This window comes from Canis aureus, chromosome 35 (genome assembly GCF_053574225.1).
Source record: "Canis aureus isolate CA01 chromosome 35, VMU_Caureus_v.1.0, whole genome shotgun sequence".
Taxonomy (NCBI): domain Eukaryota; kingdom Metazoa; phylum Chordata; class Mammalia; order Carnivora; family Canidae; genus Canis; species Canis aureus.
Genome location: NC_135645.1, coordinates 1,991,113 through 2,017,705, shown reverse-complemented (window position 1 = coordinate 2,017,705; position 26,593 = coordinate 1,991,113). Strand labels below are relative to the sequence as shown.

General features: G+C 37.7%; 1 protein-coding gene across 1 annotated transcript in view; it reads right to left on the bottom strand.

Annotated features, from left to right (window-relative positions):
- Positions 1-20,911, bottom strand: part of PCYT1A (phosphate cytidylyltransferase 1A, choline) — a 29,753-nt gene extending 8,842 nt beyond the window's left edge. The window contains exons 1-4 of the mRNA XM_077884280.1: positions 20,791-20,911; positions 7,691-7,790; positions 2,811-2,927; positions 1,420-1,571 (exon numbers count right to left, since the gene is read on the bottom strand). Of these exons, the coding sequence (XP_077740406.1) occupies positions 1,420-1,571; positions 2,811-2,927; positions 7,691-7,790; positions 20,791-20,907 (486 nt within the window). The 5' untranslated portion in view covers positions 20,908-20,911. The remainder of the gene's footprint in view (positions 1-1,419; positions 1,572-2,810; positions 2,928-7,690; positions 7,791-20,790) is intronic.
- Positions 20,912-26,593: the final 5,682 nt, after the last annotated feature.

The following is a 26,593-nucleotide window of genomic DNA, read 5'->3' as shown; positions in this document are numbered from 1 at the left end:
GGCTATATTCCTTTCATTAATGTAATTGCTAACACGACTATATCCAATTCCCAGAAGCCACTGTACTCTGAAGGATGCCAATCAGGACTGTGTCAGAGACTCTTGGCTAATATCCTGATTACCTATGAACAATCTGTCAGGGATTGATAGGCAACAAAGTGAAAATAACAATGGTGGGCAAATAAGAATACTGGTTGAGGATACACTGCTAACAAGGAGAAAAGGGAAGTTAAAACTTCCTTTAACCTCTTGTGCCTGGGCCGGCCTGGCTGCGTTGCTGAGAATAATCTTATTCATCACTTTTGGTACCACTGGCTGCCAAGTATTGATATGGTCTTAACAAATATCCTCTAGCTTCAGGTCTACCCCCAAATATTGCTTTTGAAGCACTTTGACTACTTTTGTTCTTTCTGCCTCATTGAACAACTCACCTTTAACATTCCACACACTCCTCCTGAGAACTGACAATATGCTTGCTTGCTGGTTCTTCAACCTTAGGAGCGGGGCCTTGGACCTGACCTAATAAATCCTCACCTTTTATACCTGCCTTTTATAGGAAACCTGTTTCTTTAACACATGAAAATTAAAAGGAGGTGAGGGGTTTTATTTTACAATTGTAGCTCAGTGAGTAAAAATGAGAAACCTCCCAGTTTCTTTTTCTTTTCTTTTTTTAAAGATTTATTTATTTATTTATTTATTCCTGAGAGACAGAGAGAGAGGGAGAGAGGCAGAGACACAAGCAGAGGGAGACGCAGGCTCCATGCAAGGAGCCCCATGTGGGACTCGATCCCTGCCTCCAGGATCACGCCCTGGGCTGAAGGTGGAGCTAAACCGCTGAGTCACCCAGGCTGCCCGAAACCTCTTGGTTTCTGATCCCACACAGCTTCTAGCCCAAAATCAAAGCCCTAAAACTAGATTTCAGTCAATACAAGAAAAGTCTGTGTTTATGTCTTATTTCCTTGGGAGCATAACTGAGGCTCTGCATATCCTAAAGGACTGGTATGTTAGGAGGATGGACACATCCACAGTGTGGGGGTATAAAAATCACTTACCCGAAGAGTTCAATTTCTAGCCTTGCTAGAATGTATCCTGGATCAGGTTATTTGGTTTCTCTGGCTCTGTTCTCATATGTAAAGTAGAAATAATAGCTACCCAATAAGACTGTTTTGGGGAGCAAATGAAATATAGTGTATGGAAATGTGCTTATAAACCACCAAATCCCATATAAATGTTAGGGATATAAATGTCATTAGTAGTATGAATATCAGTAGTCGTCATATCACTGTCATCTCTTCTATATGAAAAGTACATAGAAGGCAGAAATAAAATAAGGGTAGCAGAAAAGTACTCCAAGTCCCAGAAGTCATGAGAGCTGGGGGGTTCCAGAACAGGGATGGGAACGCATGCTCAGCATCTTACCCGGTGTTCAGCCAGGAACTCCGGCGTCAGGGTCCAGGGGGCGTTCCTCACCACCTCATCCACGTAGCGGCAGTGCTGCACTGCATCATAGCGCTCATTTTCATTCATCACCGTGAAGCCTTTGAAGTTGTGTGTAAGCTCATCACTGCAAACTGAGTTCACCACATCATAAAGTTGTAAGTCCAAGTCCCCTTTGCTTAACCATTCCTTAGTCACCAATCTCTCCCATTTCCTAGAACTGTAACCAATCGCCCCACCTAGAGAAGGATTTTCTGGATATAGCTCAGTCTGGGGTAACAATGCTTTTCCTAATCCAAGATACACTTTCAGGAACAATACTCACTAAATAGTATGTTCACACTTTGGAGAGGAGAGGATACAACAAGGGACTAAGGTCCCTTTGAAATTAACCTGTTGTGAATTTCTGCATCACTTAAGTTTTTAAAAATGTTTTATTATATTTTCCTAAGACTGTACTAGACCACATCACATTTGCTTAACAGACTTCTGTACTTCAGCTAATTCAAAATGATAAACTGAAGGATGCCTAAGTGGCTCAGTCAGTTGAGCATCTAACTCTTGGTTTCAGCTTGGGTCATGATCTCAGGGTCCTGGAATTGAGCCCCGAGTCAGACTCCAGGCTCAGCACAGAGTCTGCTTGTCCCTCTCTCTCCCTTTCTGCTTCTTTCACCCCTACCCCCCTCTCTTTCAGATAAATAAATAAAATCTTAAAAAAAAAAAAAAAAAAAAAAAAGATAGGGGCGCCTGGGTGGCTCAGTGGTTGAGTATCTGCCTTTTGCTCAGGTCATAATCCCAGGGTCCTGGGATTGAGTCCCACATCAGGCTCCCCATAGGGAGCCTGCTTCTCCCTCTGCCTATGTCTCTGCCTCTCTCTCTCAGGAATAAATAAACAAAAATTTTTAAAAAAGAAAAAAAAATGATAAACTGAAATCTAGAATAAATGCTGTTCTTAAGTAGGCAATAGAAACAGCTAAAAACACAGATAAAAACTGGACATCTCATGTCAAAGAGCTTGGAGCTTCATATACTTCATGTTTTAGAGAGGCTATTCTATATCTCTTATTTAAAAACCAAAATAAGGGGACGCTTGGGTGACTCAGCGGTTGAGCATCTGCTTTTGACTCAGGGTGTGATCCCGGGATTCCGCGATCGAGTCCCACATTGGGCTTCCTGCATGGAGCCTGCTTCTCTCTCTGCCTATGTCTCTGCCTCTCTCTATGTGTCTCTCATGAATAAATAAATAAAATATTAAAAACAAAACTAAACAAAAACAACCAAAATAAAAACCAGTATTTATGTTACAATAGGAGAAAAATGCTACTATAATTTTTTTTCTGGAAAGCACCTAAAGTCATAAGATGTTTTCTTACCTCCTACAATGAGGTATGTATTAGGGAAAAGGTTCTTGGCTTGCATTAGAGCCCGGGCATGACCACAGTGAAATAAGTCAAATATTCCATCGGCATAAACTCTCACAGGCCGATCACCTAAATCCAAAGGAAAGAATGTATCACAAAACCACACTGAGATTCAAAACCTCTTATTTGACAAATGGAAATGGCACTGTGTTCCATCCTTGCATACCTCTCTCTCAAGGTGTTCTCTAGATATTCACCCTAATGGAAGGATTGGTTGGAGTTGTGAGGAGTAACATCACAGATTTTTTTTGGCTACAAAGACCTTTTGACATCACATCCATTGACTCTGTTAGCCTGATTTCACCAAACTGCTCTGTAACTGGATTTCACGATTGCTTTTTCTTGAAGTTAGAAGTCAGTGAATGGGAACAGTTACATATGTGTCCTAAACTTCAAAATCCTCACCTTCAGCTTATGTTTAAATTTCAGTCATGTTTGAAAAGAGTATAGTTAAGCTATTCTCTGGCTGCTTGCTCTCTCATTTTCAGGCTACCTTAATTACTAATAACTAAACTTTGCTTTGAAAATAAACCTCCCCTCAATTGCCCAGTGAGTAAGAAGTGATCCAGAGCGGTGAGATAGAGAAAAAGGGTAGGTTACCAATTTACTGCTTCTCAGTCCCAGATTCACCCTCAATACCTGTGGTTACAGATGGGATTCCTTCAAGTATTTCTCCTGGACAGCGAGCATGATGTTATACTTTCTCAGTAGAGGGTGATATACTAAGTATTTGAAAGTCAAATATAAATATTATAGGACTTTATATTAGAGTTTTTCCTCTTCTCCTCTCCCTTAGTAGGAATAATAGAAAACAGATGGCCAATTTATTTTTAGTAGTAGTGGACTATGAAAGAAAGACCAGGAAATGATCTCTAGGGGTACAAGACTAATACCAAACCCAAACAAATACGTTGAGAATGGAATTGACATAATGGTTCATCGTGTTTCAAATAATAAATCTAACAAGTCCTAGTAACATATTTCCGTATGTGAATAAGAGTATTCCACTATAGCAGCAGAAAATAACAGAGCAGCTACATCATTCTGGGAAAGAAGGGGAGCCTCATCAAATATACCATACTGAAGGTAGGGATAAGATACATCTTCTCCCTCCTATCTTGAAGACAATGAATCAAGGGGGAGAAAACTGGTTCTCAGAAGGTATGTGGACTTCTCTTTCCAGATATCTTTAAACTGTAGCTTTTAAACTGAGGAATCATACACTGGTGATAGAAATAAAATTAGTACAATTTTTAAGAAGGGCAATTAGAGAGGTACATGGGTGGCTCATTGGTTAAGACTCTGCCTTTGGCTCAGGTCATGATCCTGAGGTCCTGGGATCAAGCCCCTCCTTGGGCTCCCTGCTCAGTGAGGAATCTGCTTCTCCCTCTCCCTCTGCCCCTCCCCCTCTAGCTCTCTCTCAATCTTAAAAAAAAAAAAAAAAAAAAAAAAGGTGCAATTAGACAATATCTCAAAAGACAAATAAATGCTTTTACCCTTTTTTTTCTGCAAAGTACCTAAAGTCATCAGATCTTTTCTTATCTTCTACAATGGTCCAACTATTCCAGTTCTAGGAATTTAACTCACAGATGTATTTGTAAATATGTATGTTATTCATTGCAACACAGTTTATAATAATAAAATTTGGAAACAACCTAAATATCATTGGAAGGACTGAATGTACCATGATACACCTACTATAAGGGTGGGAGGGAGGGATACTGGGTGGCTGTGAGATAGTGATAATTTCACTCTGTACTCTGTTTGTACTTTATGAATGTTAGGCCATGGGAATGTGTTGGTTTTATAATACAGGAAATAAAATTTTTAAATAAAACAGATCTGCCAATATAATGAAAAACAAATAATATAAAATATTTAAGAGTCAGAAAGGTTACAGTTCCAACTTAATAACCAGCCTCCTTCCTCTGTAATCTTAACCACTGTAAGACTCAGTTTCCTTATTTATAAAACAAAACAAAATCTGAGGAAAATAATCTGTCTTGTACATCCTAGAAATCATGACCACAAAGTAACTAACATACTTCTATCTTTCTGAAACAAATCAGCATGACTATGATCTTACTTTTTTTTATCCTAAAAGATAAAGCATAGAATACAAAAATTAAGAATATTTTGTTATTGTTTCTTTGACAATAGTGTCAAAGGGGCAGAGCAAGATGGGGAGGTGGGTTTAGCTCCATAAACACATTTACAGGATGGCGGAAATAGTACAGAATGCTGTTGATCAACTGGCTGTTTGCCAGCGTGAATTCTCCGTATCAGGCCAAGTCACCACCAAACCCTTTATCAGACCATCTCCAGACATACTTCTTGCCTTCTTCAGTGTTTCCCCAGCCACCCAAATTCTCAATTCCCCATGACTTGCCTCCCGCCAAGTCTTTAGCAAATCCAGGCTAATATAGTAAACAAATGGCCAGGAGGGGCCACTGTTAAATGAGAAAATGTAGGGACAAAGCACAAGTTATCTATTCTCTTACCAAGTGGCTAACTGGCCAGGATGGCCACCCAAACCCTGATTTATATGTTGTCTCACATAGTGTTAAGAGCAACCCTCTTTCATTTTCAAAATGGTCCTGATTTGTATAAATTATGGGCCTTGCACTACTGCTGGCTAAATAAATATATGCTCTTTTTTAGGCAGAACAGACCTGTGTTTCAGTTTACTGTATCTTTTGATATATTCTCTCAAATATCTATCACCAAAACATTTTGTCCGTAACAGATTCCATTGCCATTCAGATTTTGCCTTTTTTCCTTTCTCCTAGAAAACATATAGCTGACTTTTTTCTTTCATCTTCCAAAAGAAATAAGCTTTTCATCTCTCAAGCTGTATTTGTTTTTTCTCTGGGTAGTGAGTTTTTTCCCAGATTATACCAACTCCTTTCTTGTATTCCCTTAACCTCCCTAGTGAAAACATGGGGGGGAGGGATGCCCCTTGTACTAGTTATTGGTTTAAAATTCATGAACTATGGCATGTGTAGATTCTTTATTGGTTTACTCCTTGTCCAACACTGGCATGAACAGACACTTGGTTATTTAACATAAGACTGGACAGACGGAACGAGATATAGGAGAAAATCTGGAGATAAATTAGACCAGCAAACTTTACAAGTTAATTTGTGACTTTTTGTTCCACTTAAAATGCAATCAATTTGCTGATGGTTCTTTATTATTTACAGTTAATGTCTAAAAAGAGCAGCATCACTCCAGGGTAAAAAGAACACAAAGATGCAAAAACTTAAGATTTTAGTTTCAATTCTATCACTATCATTTGTTTTACTATAGGGGAGCTTTCACTTCTTAGTTTTTATGAACTTCAATATCTTCATGTATATAATGAAGAGATGATACACAGTGGATATCTCAAAAATGACTTATTTATAAAATTCTATTAATTCTAAAATTTTAAACATTAGATTAGTTAGTGCTTGTTAATTATAAGCTTTAAATCTTGGGAATAGTACATATGTACACACATACATTTTATGTACCACAGTGATCTTTGTGGATAGATTAGCAAAAAGCTGGGTAATATGGCTAATGCAATCAGATCTGGGTGAGGTACTGCATTCTGAATGTGTGTTATTAGAGAGCATATGCAAAGATCTTGCCTTCAACAGGCTCTATTATCACATCTGAACGTGATCCTTGAACTGTTTGATGGCATTGTGAAATTTGACCTGCCACCACTACACTGTTTTGTTGTCATTTTACCGTGCCCCGTTGGCCTGCTTATTACTCAAGGGGAGCCAAGCCCAAGCCCAAAATAACCTTATTGTGAGTCAGAAGGTTTGTGATCAATATAAGCTACAGCTAAACACTTCTGTAAAAAGAAAGCATTCTCTGGAATTCTGAGGACTCAGAAACTATGCTCCATATAGCCAAGATATAGCTAAGGAGTATTGGGATCCCTGCCTGAAATTGTCCAGTATTCATGTCTACTCATATTTCCCTACTCTTCAATTACAACCGAGAGCAAACATACTAACACATTAAGTATGTGATTAAGAAGTAATCACAAATACCTTCTACACACTGGAAATGCATAGATTTGTGGAATAAGTAAGGACAGCTACCTATAGGACTTTGTATTCCTAACACTCAAGGAAGTTTCTCTTTAGGATGATCCCTAAAGCTACTTGTCCAAAACAGGAAGAGTATCTAGAACACATCTTAATAATTCATGTAGTCAAAAATTGCTAATTAATGATGTAAACTAGGCATGCAAATAGAGAAACAGGGTTTAAAAATAATAAAGTGAGTCTTTGGAAAAAAAATCCTAAAAAATTGTATCAGTAAAGTTAAGTGATAAGCATCTCCCCACTTAGGATATTTTTGTCCTCTATAAATCAACAGCATCATAGCTAGGGTAGTAACCTATAGAAAGGGAGATCTGGAGGACAATTCTGAAGGTTATTAAAAATATGACATCCTGACATATTATTTGGACCTTTGTAAAAAAACAGACAAGATTTTAATTCAGCTTGGCCTCATATCCTATTATATCTCTGTTCCACTATACCTCATAGCTATTTACAGTAGCCCAGGAAGCAAGTGTGTACAACTATAGCTCTTAGCTGTAACAACATCCTAGGAAACAAGTTTATAATAATAAGAAAAAATGAAACTTTATGGAATACAGTTATCTTCCCAAATAGAATAGCTGGGAGATGGGTGGAAACTGCCCCCCAACTAGCCTTTACAGGTAAACTGAGAAAAGAATATTAAAAGTACATTTATATTTGATAAAGTACAACTGAATGCTACAAACAAGAGTAAAACAACAAAATAATTAGGCATTTACTTACAAGGAGTTCCTCTGCTGGCTTCTTCCATAGTTACCCTGACATAGGGCTTACTAAAGTCTACTTCAATTTCATCAGAAAAAGGAGCTGGCTGCTGTAAGCCCTTAAGAAGAGGAAAGTGAAGGAAAAGAAAGTTAAATTCAATGGTACAGACTGAAATACTAAAAACATGGCAGCTTTAAAGTACAATCAGTTATTCAATATGTTGGTGATTAGATTCCTCCTAAAACTGTAACATACAAAAGAAAAAAAAAAGAATTTCAAAATGACAAGTGAAAGTTGCAACCTTTTACCAAATTAATAAATTGGTAAATCATGATATGGAAGATAAATAAGTGCCTTGCTGATGATTTGGGGTAACACTGAGCAAGGTGGCTGGGAAACTAAGCATAATCTCAACTAACTGGGTCCAGAATAATGGCTCCTTTGCCCTACAGCAGAACATCCGACCCTGTTCTACGTAATGAAATTGCCAAGGTTTTTAAGTACATTTTCACACCACGTCAACTAAGGAAGGCAAACGGCACTTGTATGCTTTATTAAAGTATGATTATCATTGTATAATCCTTTACACTGTAGATATGTTCTAATGCTCATAACAGCCCTGTGAGGCAAGAAGTACAATAATTCTCAATTTAAAGGTGAGGAAAACAAGGTTCAAAGAAACTTGAATTATATGAATTACTGCATATGAATTATATGCAATTACTCAGAGGCAAAGATGAAATAAGAATGCATGGTTCAGTGGGTTAAGCATCTGCCTTCGGCTCAGGTCCTGATCCCAGGTCCTGGGATCAAGCCCTGTTGGGCTTTCTGCTCAGTGGGGAGTCTCCTTGTCCCTCTCCCTCTGTCCTTCCTCCCCCTGTTTGTGCTCTTTTCTCTCACTGGCACTTTCTCTCTCAAATAAATAAATAAAACCTTTGTGAAAAAAAAAAAGAAGGCAAGAATGCTCTTTCCTCTGTAGAGGAAAGACTTAAGAGTTTTTGTTAAATTTAATATTTTATTTGATGCTATTTTGAAGGGAATTGCTTTTATTTTTGGATTGTTCCTTGCTAGTATTTTTTTTATTATTCATTTATTCACAAGAGACAGAGAGAGAGGCAGAGATAGAGGCAGAGAGAGAAGCAGGCTCCACGCAGGGAGCCCTGTGTGTGACTCAATCCTGGGACTCTGGGATCAGGCCCTAGGCCAAAGGCAGGTCCTAAACCACTAAGCCACCCAGGCGTCCCAGTTCCTTGCTAGTATATAGAAATGCAAACTGATTTATATGTGCAAATGTTGTATCTGTGTGTGTAATTTCAGATGATTTTTGTATATTGACCTTATGTCCTTGACTTTACTAAACTCAATTATTAGTTCTAGCACTTTGATAGATTCTCTAGGATTTTCTACATATGAGATCATGTTATCTGTGACTAAAGACGTTTTATTTACTCCTTACCAATCTGGATGTCTTTAATTTCCTTTTTATCCTTTATTGCCTTACTTGGAATCTCTACCACAATGTTGAAAAGAAGTAACAAGGACAAGTATCTTTGCCTTTTTCCCAATCTTAGGGGTGATCTATGAAATTTTCTACCACTAAATATTCTGTTAACTGTTGGGCTTTTCTGGATGTCGTTTATCATAAAACTGAGGAATTGGCCCTTCTTTTTGCAATTTGTTGCAATTTGTCTTATAAGTAGGTTTTGGATTTTGTCACATGCCTTTTCTTTGTTACTTATGGTATATTAGATTAAATTGATTTTAGGATGTTAAACCAGCTTTGTATTCCAGAGTGAAATCCCCCTTGGTCATGCTATATAAATCTTTTTATATATTCCTGAATTTAATTTGTTAATATATTGTTAAGGGCTTTTGCATCTAAGTTTGTGATAAATTTTGAACAATAGTTTCCTTTTCTTGTGCTTTATTTTTGCCTGGCTTTGATGTTTGGTTTCATAAAGTGGGATAGAAAGTATTCTCTCTTTTCTGAAACTCTTCAAAATAGGAAACTATTTCTTCCTCAAATGTTTGAAAGAATTCACCAATAAAGCATCTGGGACTGGTATTGTCTTTGTGAGAAGATTTTTAGAGACTAATTTGATTTTTTTTTTTTAACCTGGGATAGGTCCATTCAGATTTTCTATTTCATTTTGGGTTATTTTTGGTAATTTGCCTCTTTCTAGGAATGTCTATATCATTTAAATTGTCAAAACTCACCAATAAAAAATAAATTTATAAAAAAAAAACAAAAAAATTGTCAAAACTTTTGGTGTTTAGTTCATATTCTCTTATAATTCTTTTAATTTTTGTTGGGTTATAGTGATGTCTGCTTAAAATTTTTAATTCTAAACAGATTACATCATGATTGGGCTGAATCCAGGCACTAGGGAAACACTGTTTTATTTTTAGATAAGGATGAATTTTTAAAGATTGGGTTTTAGATTTATTTATTTGAGAGAGAACAAGTGTGAGTCGGGGGAGGGGGCTGAGGGAGAGAATCCTCAAGCAGACTCCCTACTGGGTGCAGAACCTGACTGCAGGTTTGCCATGAGATCATGATCCAAGCAGAAACCAAGACTGAGCCTCTCAATTGACTGAGCCACCCAGATACCCCTTTAAGATTAGGTTTTAGGGCAGCCTGGGTGGCTCAGCAGTTTAGCACTGCCTTCAGCCCAGGGTGTGATCCTGGAGACCCGAGATCAAGTCCCGCGTCGGGCTCCCTGCGTGGAGCCTGCTTCTCCCTCTGCCTGTGTCTCTGCCTCTCTCTCTCTCTCTCTCTCTGTGTCTCTCATGAATAAATAAATAAAATCTTAAAAAAATAATAAGATTAGGTTTTACAATTTAAACAGATTTCTTTTGGGGGGACCTGGCTCAGTCAGTTGGGCATCCAACTCTTGATTTCAGCTCAGGTCATGATTTCAGGATTATGAGATCAAGCTCCATGTCAGACTCCCCACTCACAGGGTGTCTGCCTAAGATTCTCTTTCTCCCTCTTCCTCGGTCCCTCCCCACCATACACACACTCTCTCTCTAAAAAGAAATAAATCTTAAAAAAAAATTTCTTTTTAAAAAACACTTATAAGTTTAGTTTAAGATACGCTAAAGTTATAAGAGAAAACATTCATTTTTAGGAGACATGGGTACATTGTGTGTGTTATCATTTTTAAGAACATTTTTAAAGGAGATAAGAATAGACCGAGGACCCAAAAATATAGTTTTCTGTAGTTAATAGAGATTTCTCTACAGATTAGAGAAGACAATTTATCCTCTAGAAGTTAGTACTCAAATAGTTGCTTAACAGTAGTTTGTGTTTCTAAAAGCATATGGTATTCACAAAATAATAAATTTATGATTCTATCTATATAAAGCTAAAAAACAGGCAAAGCTAATTGATGATGACTAGAAGCCACAGGAAAAGGAGGGAGTTTAGGGAAAGTAGATAATGACAAGCAGGGATGTGAGAGTCTTCTGGGAATACTGGTGATTACATGGATATATACATACATAAAAATTTATTGAGCTTAAGGTTTATACACTATACTTAAGGTTTATATACACTTAAGGTTTATGCACTATACTTTATATAAGTTATACTTCAGGAAAACAAATGACACCTGGGTATAAAAAAGAATGTGATACTGATACATGCTACAACATGGATCCTGATATCTTGAAAACATGCTAAGTGAAAGAAGCTAGCCACAAAAGACCACTTATTGTATGATTCCATTTATTTTTTTAAAAGATTTATTTATTTATTCATGAGAGACAGGAGAGACAGAGAGAGAGAGACAGAGGCAGAGACACAGGCAGAGGGAGAAGGAGGCTCCAAGCAGGAAGCCCGACGTGGGACTCGATCCCGGGTCTCCAGGATCATGCCCCAGGCTGAAGGTGGCGCTAAACCGCTGAGCCACCCGGGCTGCTTGGATTGCACACTTTAAATGGGCATGTAAATTATACTGGTAGTGAATTATCTCTCAATAAAGCATATATATTTATATATAAATCAGGTAAAAATCTGTAAGACAAATAGAAAAAAAAGTGTTTATTAACAATAGTACATGTAGCTCAAAGATGAGCTTTATTGTGTCTCTGAAAGTTATCAGTAATGGTGTACTGGAGTTGCCTGTTAAGTATTCAGGAATTTTATGGAGCAGTTATTAAATCATTGGTAGTCTGAACTCAGCCACAGAAATTGGCAAATGCTACATTTCAGAGTGTTTTCCCCCCACAGGGAGCCACTTTATTATTATTTACTATTATTATTATTTTGCAGACTTAGACCAGTTCAAGAATTATTATTGGGAGAAGAAAATGAACTTTGTGAAGGAAGAATGGCTAGGACATGGTAAAAAGAAAAAAAGTTGTCATTTGAATTTGAGAAGAAGCATTTACAATGAATTTTTGAACTGAAGAAAAATAAGATTGTAGTATCAGTAGCAGGAATGGGGAAGTTTTTTTTTTTTTTTTTGGTAAAGATTATTTATTTATTTATTAGAGACAGGGAGAGAGAGAGAGAGAGAAGCAGGCTCCATGCTGGGACTCGATCCCGGATATCCAAGATCACACCCTGGGCTGAAGGTGGTGCTAAACTGCTAAGCCACCGGGGCTGCCCAGAAGTTTTTTAAAAAGGACTTGAGATCAAAGAAAATGAGAACTGAGAAGTCTTTGAATTTGGAGATTCAAATGACTATTAAGAGATCTTCTAGAATATATTAATAAAAGAACACCAGTGCCTTTAAGAAAATTAGACGAAAAGGAAATAGATTAGTAATAATCTCTCAGTAGAGATGTGCATCCATAAAAGGAATGAGAAAAACTGAAATGTACTTAGGAAGATCTAGTGGCATTTTTTTTTTTTTTAAGTTAAGGAGATCTGTACATGTCAAAGACAGAGGAAAAGGAGCCAAAGGGATTGAAAATATCGAGAAGGAAAAAATAGATATCTAAGGAAGAAAGAAGAGTCTAAAGAAATGGCAGGAAACGGCTTCAAAAGAAAGCAGTGGGGAAAGTATTAGCCTCAGAAATAAGAAAGACCACCGTTTTCTAAAAGCAGAATGAAAGGTGATAAAAGGACAATGTTAGATGTAAAGGAGGAAAGATACACAAATGTGTATCTGATGTCCTTGATTTTAACAGTATAGTAAGAAGGACATAAATGTCCTATGGGAAAAAAATGTCCTATGAAAAACAGGTAGTTTGAAATGAGATTGGATGCTTGAGGAAAGTAGGAAATATGTGGAATAGCTGCTGTGAGAAATGTACCAGAGCAATACCAAATGACTAATGGAACTACTGAGTTTTGTTTTGTTTTTCAAGATTTTATTTATTTATTCATGAGAGCCACAGAGAGAGAGAGAGAGAGAGGGACAGAGACACAGGCAGAGGGAGAAGCAGGCTCCATGCAGGGAGCCCAATACGGGACTCGATCCCCGGTCTCCAGGATCACACCCTGGGCCAAAGGTGGTGCTAAACCACTCAGTCACCCAGAGATCCCCCGGACTACTGAGTTCTGTATTAAGCCTAGATCAAGGTAGAAACATTAACCTAGAGAAGGCTGAGTTAACAGGTCTAGGAAGAGCAACTATGAAAGATCCTAGGTGAGGCCATGGAAAACAAAATGGGAGGGAGCAAAAGGATCTTGACATTTCTCCAAAGAAGATATACTAATGGCCAAAAAGCATGTGGAAGGATGATCAACAACATTAGTCATCATGGAAAAGTAAATCAAAACCACAATGATACCACTTCACACCCACTAGGATGGCTATGAGCAAAAAGACAGGCAATAACATTGACAGCAAGAATGTGGAGAAACTGGAACCCTCATACACTGCTGCTGTGAATGTAAACTGGTGCATAACTTTGGAAAACTTCAAAATGTTAAACACAGAATACCATAATGATCCTGAAATTACACTCCTGGGTATATAACCAAGTGGATGAAAACATAGATTTTTTTTTTTATTATTTTTTAAAGTAGGCTCTAGTGAACTCATGACCTTAAGATCAAAAGCTACATGGTCTACTGACTGAGCCAGCCAGGCGCCCCTGAAAACACATATATATTTTTAAAAACCTGTACATGAATAATGTTCATAACAGCATTATTCATGATAGCCAGAAAGTGGAAACAATCAAAATGTGCATCAATTAATGAATGGATAAACAAAATGGCACCTCTATATGTAATATAATTCACTTGTGAAAAGGAATGCAGTATTAATACATGCTACCACCTGGATGGACCTTGAAAACGGTATGTTAAATATAAAAAGCCAGATACAAAAGGCCACATACTGTATGAATGATTCCATTTATATGAAATGTCCAAAATAGACAAATAAATACTTAGAGACAAAAAGTGGATTAGTGGTTGCCAGGGAGTAGGTTGAGGGGACAGGGGGTGACTGCTAATAGATATGGGGTTTCTTTTTGTGGTGATGAAAACTTTCTGGAATTAGTGGTGATGGATGCATAATATAGTAAATACACTAAAAAACCACTGAATTGTACACTTTAAAATGGTTTAAATGGTGAATTTTATGTTATATGAATCTTATCTCAATATTAAAAGATTCATATAAGTATCCTATCTTTTGGGGTACTGGGTAGCTCAGTCAGGTAAGCATCCAACTCTGGATTTCGGCTCAGGTCATGATCTCAGGGTTCTAGGATCGAGCCTCATATTAGGCTCCACAGTCGGCACAGAGTCTGCTTGGGATTCCCTCTCTCTCTCTCTCCCTCTATCCTCCCTACCTCCTGTCTAAAATAAAAAGAAAGTTATTAAAGATAGAACATTTAAAAAAATTTTTTTTAAAGCTTTTATTTATTTATTCATGAGAGACACAGAGACACAGGCAGAGAAAGAAGCAGGCTCCATGCAGGGAGTCCAATGTGGAACTCGATCCAAGGACCCCAGGATCATGCCCTGGGCCGAAGTGAGACGCTCAACCACTGAGCGTCTCCTCAGCCACCCAGGAGTTCCTAAAAAAAAATTTTTTTTAATGTCCTATCTTTAATAACTGTTTCTTCAATCTTCTCTGTATACTATGTATGTTCCAAGGCAGAAGGCAAATGCAGATGTCCCTCCTGGCTAAGGTTTCAATTCCTCCTAAGTATAGAAAATGAAACCTAAGGTTCAACTACAACAGATCAGCAAAATCTTTCTCTGTCTAGAGTTGCCTCCAGTTAGAATGAATAGTATTTCTAAAAATATCTTTCTAAAAAGTGTTTCTAGAAGCTAAGCCTTATAAAAGTAGGACTAAGTATTTCTACTTAATTCTCCTAAAACATACCTCCTTCATTTTAACCTCAAGGGAATCTTACAGAATATTATTTTCAAGTCATTTGACTATCTGGTTGTGAAGCATAAATGAAAGGGCATAGATTGCAACTTGAAAAAACTTAGATCTAAATCCCAATTCTATCACTTACTTAATAGCTATGGAATCACAGCTTTCATCTTCTATAAAATGGAAAATACCTGCCCTATAAGGTGAACTACAAGGATTAAATAAAAGACCATATGCAAGTAAGTAACTACCATAATGTTTCACATATAGTGGCACTCAACAAGTTTGGGTCATCATCAACATGAGCTCGTTTTCTCTCCTGTTCTGTGGAACACAGGTTTCATTATGCCAACAAAATTAACTAAATTGTATTAATCTAAGAGGTTAGATTCTAGATGCTATATAAAGTTTCTAATTCTATATAAATTATAACTGATATTATGATTAATGATCATCATCCCCAAATTATGAATGATTTTCTGAATGCAATACTGCTATCATAAAAACTTTTCCTGATTATGTTCACATATATTAACTACATATTCCTCCAAATTCCAGTGAAAGAGATGAGATTCTGGCATCCTTAGGAATAGGAAATGGAAATAACTCAGAGTAACACCATTATTTGATACTGGCTTCCTAGTACTCTATTTCCAAGGATTCTTAAACATTTTTCAGCAAAAGCTTTCAGAACGACACAGAGGAACATTTCCCTTTTACCAAACATGCTGCATAAATGGTAATAGGTCTTACTGAGATCCAATTTTTTTCCATAATGTTAAAGGAAAGGCTGGCTGTAAAGTAAAAAGGAATACCACATGGTATGAGAAAGAAAGGATAAGGAAAAGAGCAAAAAGATTCCACTCCCTGGGGGAGGGAAGAAAGGAGGGGAGAGAGGGAGAAAAGAAAACAATTCTCCCTGACTCCTACTGCCATTTCAATGAATGTAAACAATGAGCTCATCTATCTAACCAGTATTTGGATATCTCCTAAGATTTTTTTTTTTAAGATTTTATTTATTTATTCTTGAGACACACACACACAGAGTGGCAGAGACACAGGCAGCAAGAGAAGCAGGCTTCTTGAATGGAACCCAATGTGGGACTCGATCTTAGGACCCGGGGATCACACCCTGAGCTGAAGGCAGACACTCAACCACTGAGCCACCAGGTGTCCCTCTCCTAGACTTGTAAGTTGAACTTGTACTAAATTAAACTCATCACCTTTCTCCTAACCCAGCTCTTCTTTCTGTATTTCTACATTAAGTAAGAAGCACCCCATCTACACAATCTACCTAAGACTGAAATCTAGGAGTCATCTTCAACACCTCTCATCCTTTACAAGTTTCCAAGAATTGTCTATTTTATTCCTTAAAATTTCAGTTTAAATTCTCATTATATCCAATCTGGATCATTACAACAATCTCACAACTAGACCTTTGGTTTCTGTCAATCCTTGTTTCAAATTATCCTTCCCCAAACAATCAAGACGACTTTCTAAATTGCAAATCTGATCACATTATCCAAAGGATAAAATTTAAACTCCTTAGCAAAGAATACAAGATCCTTTATAATCAGGCCCTTGCTTACCTATGTATTGCAGGTTATTTTTCTGAACTTTAAACGCTAGTAATATTACTCGTGGTTTACTAAACATACTATTATTTCACACTTGAACTTGTATTCTATCTCTTGTCCATTTCTTGGATAAATTATTATTATTATTATTATTATTTTTTTTTTTTTTTAAAGTAGGCTTCACAACTAGCATGGAGCCAAACTCACATCCCTGGGATCAAGTCCTGAGCTGATATCAAGGGTCAGATGCTTAACCAACTGAGCCACCCAGGCGCCCCTTGTTCATTTCTTGAATTCCTATTTATCCTTCAAAGTTCAGTTCAGAAATAATCTCCTCAATGAAGCTTTTCCAAAACCACTATCTCTACCCCTAGATCAAAGTTAATCTGTTGCTCCTCTAGGCAGCCATTGTACCTCTAACTTTCTTCTACTTGCCCCTTTTCATTTTCTATCTTTTTTTCTTTTTTTAAGAGACAGAATATGCGAACAGGGGAGGGGCAGAGGGAGAGGTAGAAAGAGAATTCTCAGCAGGTTCCATGCTCAGCACAGAGCCTGACATGGGGCTCAAACTCACAAGCCTGATATCATGAGCTGAGCTAAAACCAAGAGTTGGATGCTTAACTTACTGAATCATCCAGGCACCCCTCATTCTGTATCTTAATTATTTATTGATTTCCCCTGTCTGTGAGCTTCTTAAGGGCAAGGTCATCTTTTCATCTTTGCACCTACAATGCATAGCAACTGGCACACAGATTTTCCCAATATATGAGACTGTGCGCTCTATCTCCATTAGCGGAACTGTTTCCAATTTGTGACTTATTCATACATATGATAAATATTAAGATAGGCTAAAAGTCTTATTCTCCATATTTTTGTGATTTTTTTTATTGTACCTTTAGAAACATCTGTATCAGCAAATTCTTTATACTTATAAAAAAAACTAGCCATAAAGTTATCCTTTCATTTTTTCCTCTTTAATTCTTTTCTCTCTTCTTTCCAATTCATTCTGACCCACCAACCCAGCTACCTAATATTTGCTGATCCTTACAATTTCTCTCTCCTTTGCCTGGAAAAAAAAAAGCCTCTTCTGAGCTTTGAGCTCCATCTTAGGGTCACATCTCTCAAAGGGAAGGTCTTATTTATATTTATACTGCTAGCATCTTCTGGCCATGTTGACACATTTTATGTAATAAAATCTTGGTTGGTCAACTCAAATGTCAACTAAGGAGTGGGTAAGTAAAATGTGGTATGTGGAATATTATATGGATAGTGATGGATTATTAGATGTCAACAAAAAGAAATGAAGTACTAATACATGCCTACAACACTAATGAATCTTGAAAACATGCTTAGCAAAAAAAGCCAGCCACAAGACTATGCATTGTATGTATCCTATTTGCATGTAATGTCCAGAACAGGCAAATCTTTTTTTTTTTTTTAAGATTTTATTTACTTATTCATGAGAGACACAGAGAGAGAGAGAGAGAAAGAGAGGCAGAGACACAGGCAGAGGGAGAAGCACGCTCCAAGCAGGAAGCCCATTGAGGGACTTGATCCCGGAACCCTGGGATCACGCCCTGAGCCAAAGGCAGACGCTCAACCACTGAGCCACCCAGGCATCCCCAGAATAGGTAAATACAGATACTGAAAGAGTGGTTTCAAGAGGCTGGGGAAGTTAGGAGGTAATGTGAAGTGACTGCTAATGGGGATGGGACCTTTTTTGGGGGGGTGATGAAAATACTCTAAAACTGGTTGTGATGACTGTTGCACAACTCTAAATATGCCCCAAACCACTGACTTGTACAGTTTAAAAGGGTGGACTATATGATCTCAGTAGAGTTGTTATAAAAAAAAAATCTTTACTTTTGCTACAGAGCTAAACAGGAATTAGAGATAGAAAACACAAGTATACAATGGAGATGACAGACGAGTTTATTTAGCAGACACTCCTTACTAGGGTTGGTACAGCTTGTTGGGTGAGTGAATCTTTGACCATTAGCCCATGCTAAATAGCCAGTGTGTACTAGAGAGGAATGTGCAATAAGTAGCAAGTCACTCAACTGATTTGTGACATGAACATATAAAGCAAAGTAATTTAAAGCATTGAAATTCCGAGCAGCCCTGGTGGCGCAGTGGTTTAGCGCCGCCTGCAGCCCAGGGTGTGATCCTAGAGACCCGGGATCGAGTCCCACGTCAGGCTCCTTGCATGGAGCCTGCTTCTCCCTCTGCCTGTGTCTCTGCCCCTCTCTCTCTCTCTCTGTGTGTCTCTCATGAATAAATAAATAAAATCTTAAAAAAAAAAAAAGCATTGAAATTCCTAAATTCTAAGGACCAATAAATTTAAGTCTTTTCAGAGACCATTCCACTAAGACTGACTTAGATTTTGCTCTATCCCTGGCTATTGTGACTGTCAACAAGTATCACCTACTTGGTTATAACTTGTCCCTACTCCAAGACTGATTGCTGAATTGGTGCTTACCACTGATCTCCTTAACCTGAATTCTCTAAGAAACATTCAAAAATTAACAATGTTCTGTTTTGTTTACAGCTGAATGATTTTCTGAGTATACTTGCTACAATGTATAGAATAATATAGAATAATGATCCCCTAAAGATGTCTACATGTTAGTCTCTAGAACCTGTGACCAAATTACCTTACATAGCAAAAGTGGCTTTGCAGATATGATTAAATTAAAGGACTCTGAAATAGGGTGATTATCCCAGATTATTCAGGTGTGTTCGATGTAATCACAAGGGTCTTTGTAAGTGAATGAGGGAGGCAGAAAAGTTAGAATCAGTGAGATGTGATGACAGAAGCAGCAGTCAGAGTGATATGCTTGTTGGCTGGCACCACGAGGAAAGCAATGAGGGCAGCCTCTAAAAGCTGGAAAAGACAGATTGAAAAAAACAGATTCTCCCTTAGAGCCTCCAGTCCTATTGACACTGATTATAGTCCTCTGAAACCCATTTCAGACTTCTGACCTCCACAACTATCAGATAATATCTGTATAGTTTTAGGCCACTAAATTTAGTGCTGTTAAGCAGCAATAGGAAACTAATACACTTGCCCCTACCGTCAATATCATCATCAATATCAGGCCTAAAGCATATGCCTCCTATTGATGGAGTCCAAGTGCTTTTATTGCTCAAGATAGAGTACTGATTTGGAACAAATATTAATTGTGTCAGAGTAAAAATGTTTTTCCCTTTGCACTACACAAAGCTCCAGAACTAACCAGTGGAAACTGCAGTTTGATCAATGGCGAATGGTCAACATGGGTAAAGAAAACACAGAAACATATAATCCTTTCACTGGAATTTTAAAAGATGGATTTCATTTTATTAACAATGACATATATTATCATTACGTATTATCATATATATTCTATAAATTATATATTAGTAATATATATTATATATTAATAATAACTTCAACTATATATGTGTTCTTTGACATGTTTTTTATGGGAAGCTTTAAGGATACCAAACTGGGGAATCCCTGGGGGGCTCAGTGGTCTAGCACCTGACTTCAGCCCAAGGCGTAATCCTGGAGTCCCAGGATCAAGTCCCACATCGGGCTCCCTGTATGAAGCCTGCTTCTCCCTCAGCCTGTGTCTCCGCCTCTCTCTCTCTCTCTCTGTGTCTCTCATGAATAAAATCTATAAAAATTTTTAAAAATTAAAAAAATAAAATAATAAAATTTAAAAAAAAGAAAGATACCAAACTGAGACAGGATGAGCAGTTTGGAGTGGGGTCTTTCATCGAAAGCTTGGCAGTAGTTAGCAAATACAAGATACTATCCCAGGAACAAAGAATTACAGGTAGGCAGTAATAGAAAAAGGCTTTCATCTAAGACATTAGCAGTAATAGAGTGAAGGAATGATACTGGAGAAAACTAAACACCATGAGATGATACTGAGATCAGATGACTGCTCCAATTTCTCTATTCCATTAGTTTTAATTTGATCTTTAGCCTAATATATACACAAATTCCAAATTTTCCCAACATTCTTTTTTTCCCCTAACATTCTTTTTCCCGTCCCAATGTAAAGCTCTCTCATAACTGAGCTGGGAGCTACAATTTGGTAAGAAAGCATAACATCTCCAACAACTGTGAAAATACTATTTACACTATTCATTCTTTCCATTATCTTAGAAGACTTGTCATACTGACATCATCAATTCTATATCAGTTTCTACCTTCCCTTGCAAGGTTAAGTGTTCAACAAAGAAATCTCTTCCTTACAATTGCACAGCGTGGCATTTTTGAAGAAATTCCATCTTCTTCTGTTGCCCCATTGGGTCCAGGTACCTCTTTTCTCCTCTTTCTTGTGTTCATTTTGGCTGAACTCTGTGCATCCATCTTCTTTTAACTGGTCATAGAAAATGAAAAAATTTTTTTCTCACTGAAGTGGAAAAAAAGTCTGTTACCAGTATTTCAGAGATGTTAACACAGATACACTCAGCAAATGATAGCACATATTTCACAAGATAAGCCAACTGCATCTGGCAAAAACAACAAAGCTTCACAAAACGCATGCTCTAATAGAAACACTGAAATGCCTCTCTGGAACAAGAGCCAAAATTAATCACTTGACCTTGGAAATTATTACCTTGACCAACATAACCTGTATACTAACTGCTAATTTCATAACCTGACTAAATGTAAAAGACTGGAATAACGTGACTGAGAAAATTAGTTATACAGATTTTTACCACTACCCCTTATAACATCCCTGGTGTATCTGGAGATATGACAAGTACAAGGAAATGTGAAAGGTATGTTTTTGGTGCAGATGGAAAAAGAGCTTTTTTTCAAAGAGACAGGCCATCACCAATTCCTGGCTTAACAAAGCTGGATTTTTCAACTCTAAATGCTCTGTAGATTTCAGAGACCACACCATTAGGATTAGATCTATGAAAACTGTGAAGTATACTGAATATTTTAAATATCCGTCTTCTTCCTTTTCTACTACCCATTTCCCCTTCCTCTTTCAGAGTCAGCACCTTAATCTTGTTCAGAGCCTCCAACTATCAAAACCTCACCCAAGCTGCTTCCCTCAGTGAAAAGTGACTTATTACTGTCTTACTTCGCAGAGCTTCTAGCCTTACTTTCTTTCCTCTAGTTAAAATGGCGGGAATCCCTGGGTGGCTCAGCGGTTTAGCGCCTGCCTTTGGCCCAGGGCGCGATCCTAGAATCCCGGGATCGAGTCCCACATCGGGCTCCCGGCATGGAGCCTGCTTCTCCCACCTCCTGTGTCTCTGCCTCTCTCTCTCTGTCTATGGTAAATAAATAAATCTTAAAAAAAAAAAAATGGCAATGTGACAAGATCTACAAGAAACCTGACCTAATTCTTAGAGACTGAAGGTGACATCCATGAGTCATAGCTAAGTATTAGGCTGATATGAAACATATCAAAGTCTAAAGAGATAGATGAACACCACCCAGAAACTTCCTTTTGTCACAAATGCAAATTAAAATGGAATAAAGGTACTAAACATCACCAAGTTTTCCAGGGACGATGAGAGCTTTTCTTCATTACTGTTATTCAATTTTCTTTCAAAATATCCAAAAGTTGTATTACTACTCCTATCTCACTGGTCAGGGAAGCCTACTAAAAACACCTAATCAGTCCAACTAGTTATCATTTCTGACTTGCATACAATAGGACTTTGCTTAAGTATCTATTAACTTTTCAGGGTAAGCAGACAAAATCCATTATGAGAAATGCAATCAGCAATCCTTTATCAGGCAGTTGAAGGTTAGGTAGTCAGTCACCAGTGAGAACTTAACGATGTATAAGGTACTACATTTGAAGTAAAAAATTTTGAAAGAAGACTTCAATTCAGCTGAGGAAACCACATGCTTATGATACGAAAATGCTCCTTAGGATTCTAAAACCACTGGGGGAAAGTTTGTTAAAAACAGGATTACATAGTTTCAAAGTATCTCCAAGTATTCTGAAGTAATCAGGATAGATTACTTATTAATTACCTTTGAAGTGAAAAGAGTTACCTTTGAAATGAAAAAAATCTCTTAGCTAAGTGTTTAAGGTTTTTTTTTTTTTAAGATTTATTTATTTATTTATGATAGACAGAGAGAGAGAGAGAGAGAGAGGCAGAGACACAGGAGGAGGGAGAATCAGGCTCCATGCCGGGAGCCTGACATGGGACTCGATCCCGGGACTCCAGGATTGCGCCCTGGGCCAAAGGCAGGCGCCAAACCGCTGAGCCACCCAGGGATCCCCAAGTGTTCAAGGTTAATTAACATCACCAATAATGTCTCCTGATATGAGGCACTGAAGACACATTACCAACTAAAAAGACACAACCTGTATGGATTTATGAGGAACAAACAAACAAATCTCAATTAAAGGACATTCTATAAAATAGTAACCTGTTCTTCTTCAAAAAATGTCAATCATGAAAAACAATGAAAGGCTGGGGGACTGTTCCAAAGAAAAGACAACTTCATTTCTAGATTGGGGAAAAAATTGTTATAAAGGATAGTTATTAAGATAATCAGTAAAGGGATCCCTGGGTGGCGCAGCGGTTTGGCGCCTGCCTTTGGCCCAGGGCGCGATCCTGGAGACCTGGGATCGAATCCCACGTGGGGCTCCCGGTGCATGGAGCCTGCTTCTCACTCTGCCTGTGTCTCTGCCTCTCTCTCTCTCTCTCTGTGACTATCATAAATAAATAAAGAAAAAAATATTAAAAAAAAAGATAATCAGTAAAATTTGAATATGGACGGTGTATCAAATCATAACACATATCAATGTTGAAACACATTCGATAATTATACTGTGTTATATAAAAGACTGTACTTATTTTTAGGAGATAAAAGCTGAAGCACCTGGGGCTATAATATAGGGTCATGATTTCTGCAGTTTATCCTCAGCAGAAGCAGAAGAAACAGAAGCAGGAGAAGAAGAGGAAATGGAAATAGAGGAAGCAGCAGTAGGAGCAGAAGAAGCAAAAGCAAAAGAAGAAACATAAGAAGCAGAAGCAGCAGAAACAGCAGAAGCAGGAGAAGCAGCAGAAGCAGAAGTAGAAGCAGCAGAAGCAAAGGCAGAAGAAGCAGAAACAGAAGCAGCAGAAGCAGCAAAAGCAGAAGAGGCAGAAGCAGCAGAAGGAGAAGAGGAAGCAGAAGAAGAAAAGAGGAAGCAAAAATAGAAGAAGCAGAAGCAGAAGCAGCAGCAGAAGAAACAGAAGCAGCGGAAGAAGCAGAAGAAGAAAGGAGGAGGGGAGTGGGGAAAGAGGGAGAGAAGAAGAAAATTGTCTAAATTATGTAACATAAAAAAAAGGCAAAGTAGGGGCGCCTGAGTGGCTCTCACTTAAGCATCTGACTCTCAGTTTGGGCTCAGGTCATGATCTCACAGGTCTTGGGATGAAGCCCCATGGACAGGGCTCCACACTCAGCACGGGGTCTGCTTGAAGATCTCTCCCTCTGGCTCTACCCCAACTGACACGCTCTCTCTCAAATAAATACATAAATCTTTTTTTTTTTTTTAATTTAAGAAATGAAAACCAAAAAAAAAAAGGGCAGCCCCAGTGGCACAGCAGTTTGGCACCGCCTGCAGCCCGGGGTGTGATCCTGGAGATCTGGGATCGAATCCCATGTCGGGCTCCCTGCATGGAGCCTGCTTCTCCCTCTGCCTGTGTCTCTGCCTCTCTCTCTCTCTCTGTGTGTGTCTCTATGAATAAATAAATAAAATATTTTTAAAAAATAAAAAAGTAAAGCAAATATGGCAAAATGTTACCAATGTATAAACTAGATGGACATAAAGGAGTTAATTTTAATATTATTATAACTTTTCTATAGACTTTATATTTTTCAAATGAAAAGTTTTAATTTTAAAATATCCTATAACAATTTTCCACACAGATAGGCTCTCATATGAGACTGTCTTTCAGGTTCTCTAGAAACTGATTCCTTCTTTTTCTAAACTCTTTGAATTAGTATGAATGATACAAATATTCCAAGAAGTGTATGTTCTAGTAAACATCTTGCAAGGAAGTAAGCTCATAACAACAACAGTCATAATAATGGCTATCTTTTTTGAATTTTTTCTACGTGCCAAGCACTATGCTAGGCACTTTATATACATTATTCTTATTTAACCCATATAAACTGAGATGCAGGTATTATTAGTCCTAATTTATAAATGAGAAAACTAAGGAACAGTGAAGTTAAGTAACCTATTCAAAAGATCACATCCTGGGACAGCCAGGATTTAAATCCAAATTTGTCTAATTCCAAATTCCTTACCACTATATTCTTCTGTCTCCCAGAAATTCGAGATTTTTATTTTTTTATTTTTATTTTTTAAAGATTTTATTCATTTATTCATGAGAGACACAGAGAGAGAGAGGCAGAAACACAGGCAGAGGGAGAAGCAGGCTCCACGCAGGGAGCCTGACATAGGACTTGATCCAGGGACTTCAGGATCCCACCCTGGGCTGAAGGCGGCACCAAACCGCCGAGCCATCCAGGCTGCCTGAAATTCAAGATTTTTAAAAAGAAGCTGTTTCATCATCAATTCTGCTGCTTCCTTCTGTCAAGAACATTCTATGGCATAAGTCCCTTAAAGTTCTTTCAGACTTAAGTCAGTCCTAACTGTACAGTAAAATAAAAGGTCACAGTTACTTAAAGGTAAGCAAGGTCTCAGGACCAATCGAACAGAACTGAGGTGGCCATTGCTCTGATTCAAAGGCAGCCCAATTTGTCAGCTATTCAGATATGCAAATCTTTCCTACTGGATAGTTTTGCTAGGATTTTCTTATAAACTTTCAACTTAGTCAATAAAGATTTAATATCTGTTTCTCCCTCTTCTGACATTACAAATATGCCACAAATAGGTGGCATTTTATTTTTTTACTTTTTCTAAAAAAGATTTTATTTATTCTTGAGAGACACAGAGAGGTAGAGACACAGGCAGGTTCCCTGCGAGGAGGACCCTGATGCAGAACTCGATCCCAGGACCCCAATATCATGACCTGAACCAAAGGTAGATGCTCAACCATTGAGCCACCCAGGCTCAATAAAATGCTCCAATAGGTGGCATTTTAAAGGCACTGTACTTTCCATTCATGATACAAAACAGTTTTAAGGATGCCATAATAAGTCCAGGGGATAAATGTCATTGTATTTTCAACAATTATTTTCCATAACTTCAAATTAAAATTCCTTAATGTTTAATAGAAAACTATTCAACACATCCAAAGACACATTTATAGGAACTTGTTCAGAATTCTTCACTCTGGGATGCCTGGGTGGCTCAGTGGTTGGGCAGCTGCCTTCCACTTAGATCGTGATCCTGGACTGGGATCACTCAATCCTGTGGGATCCAGGATTGAGTCCCACATCGGGTTCCTGCGAAGAGCCTGCTTCTCCCTCTGCCTATGTCTCTGCCTCTCTCTCTCTCTCTGTCTCTCATGAATAAAAAATTTAAAAAAAAAAGAAGTCTTTGTGTATGTATGTGGGGGGTGTGTGTGGGAAGGTACATGTGCTACATTTTTACAGCTATATTGAAGTATAATTGATATACAATAAACTATTTAAAGTGTATAATTTAATGAGTTTTATCATATCTATATATCTGTAAATCATCAGAATTAAGATAATCAACATAACTATCACTCTCAGGTTTCCTCATGCCACATCAGAGTCCATCCCTCCCTAAACTTCAACTTTGATTTACTTTTTTGTTTTTTGTACTGTGGCAAAATATACATAAAATTTGCTTTGCTTTCTAACTGCTTACCACTTCTTGAAGTACTGAACCATCTTGTTGTATGATTCAACTTAACTAGACAAACATGTGGATATTATAGTACTAGAAAGAAGCAAAGGCTTTCCTTCTAAGAGTTAAAATATTGCCAGTGTGGTTTTAAGATATTTGAAAGCCAAATTGTTATCTGGGGTAACTGGACCTTGTGACACTGGATCTATTCCACTAGATTAAAAAGCATACAAAAAACATAAAATATCACAATGAGAATTCAAGGCAAGAGAAAGGATTTCTATGATTAGTTAATTAAAGCTAAAG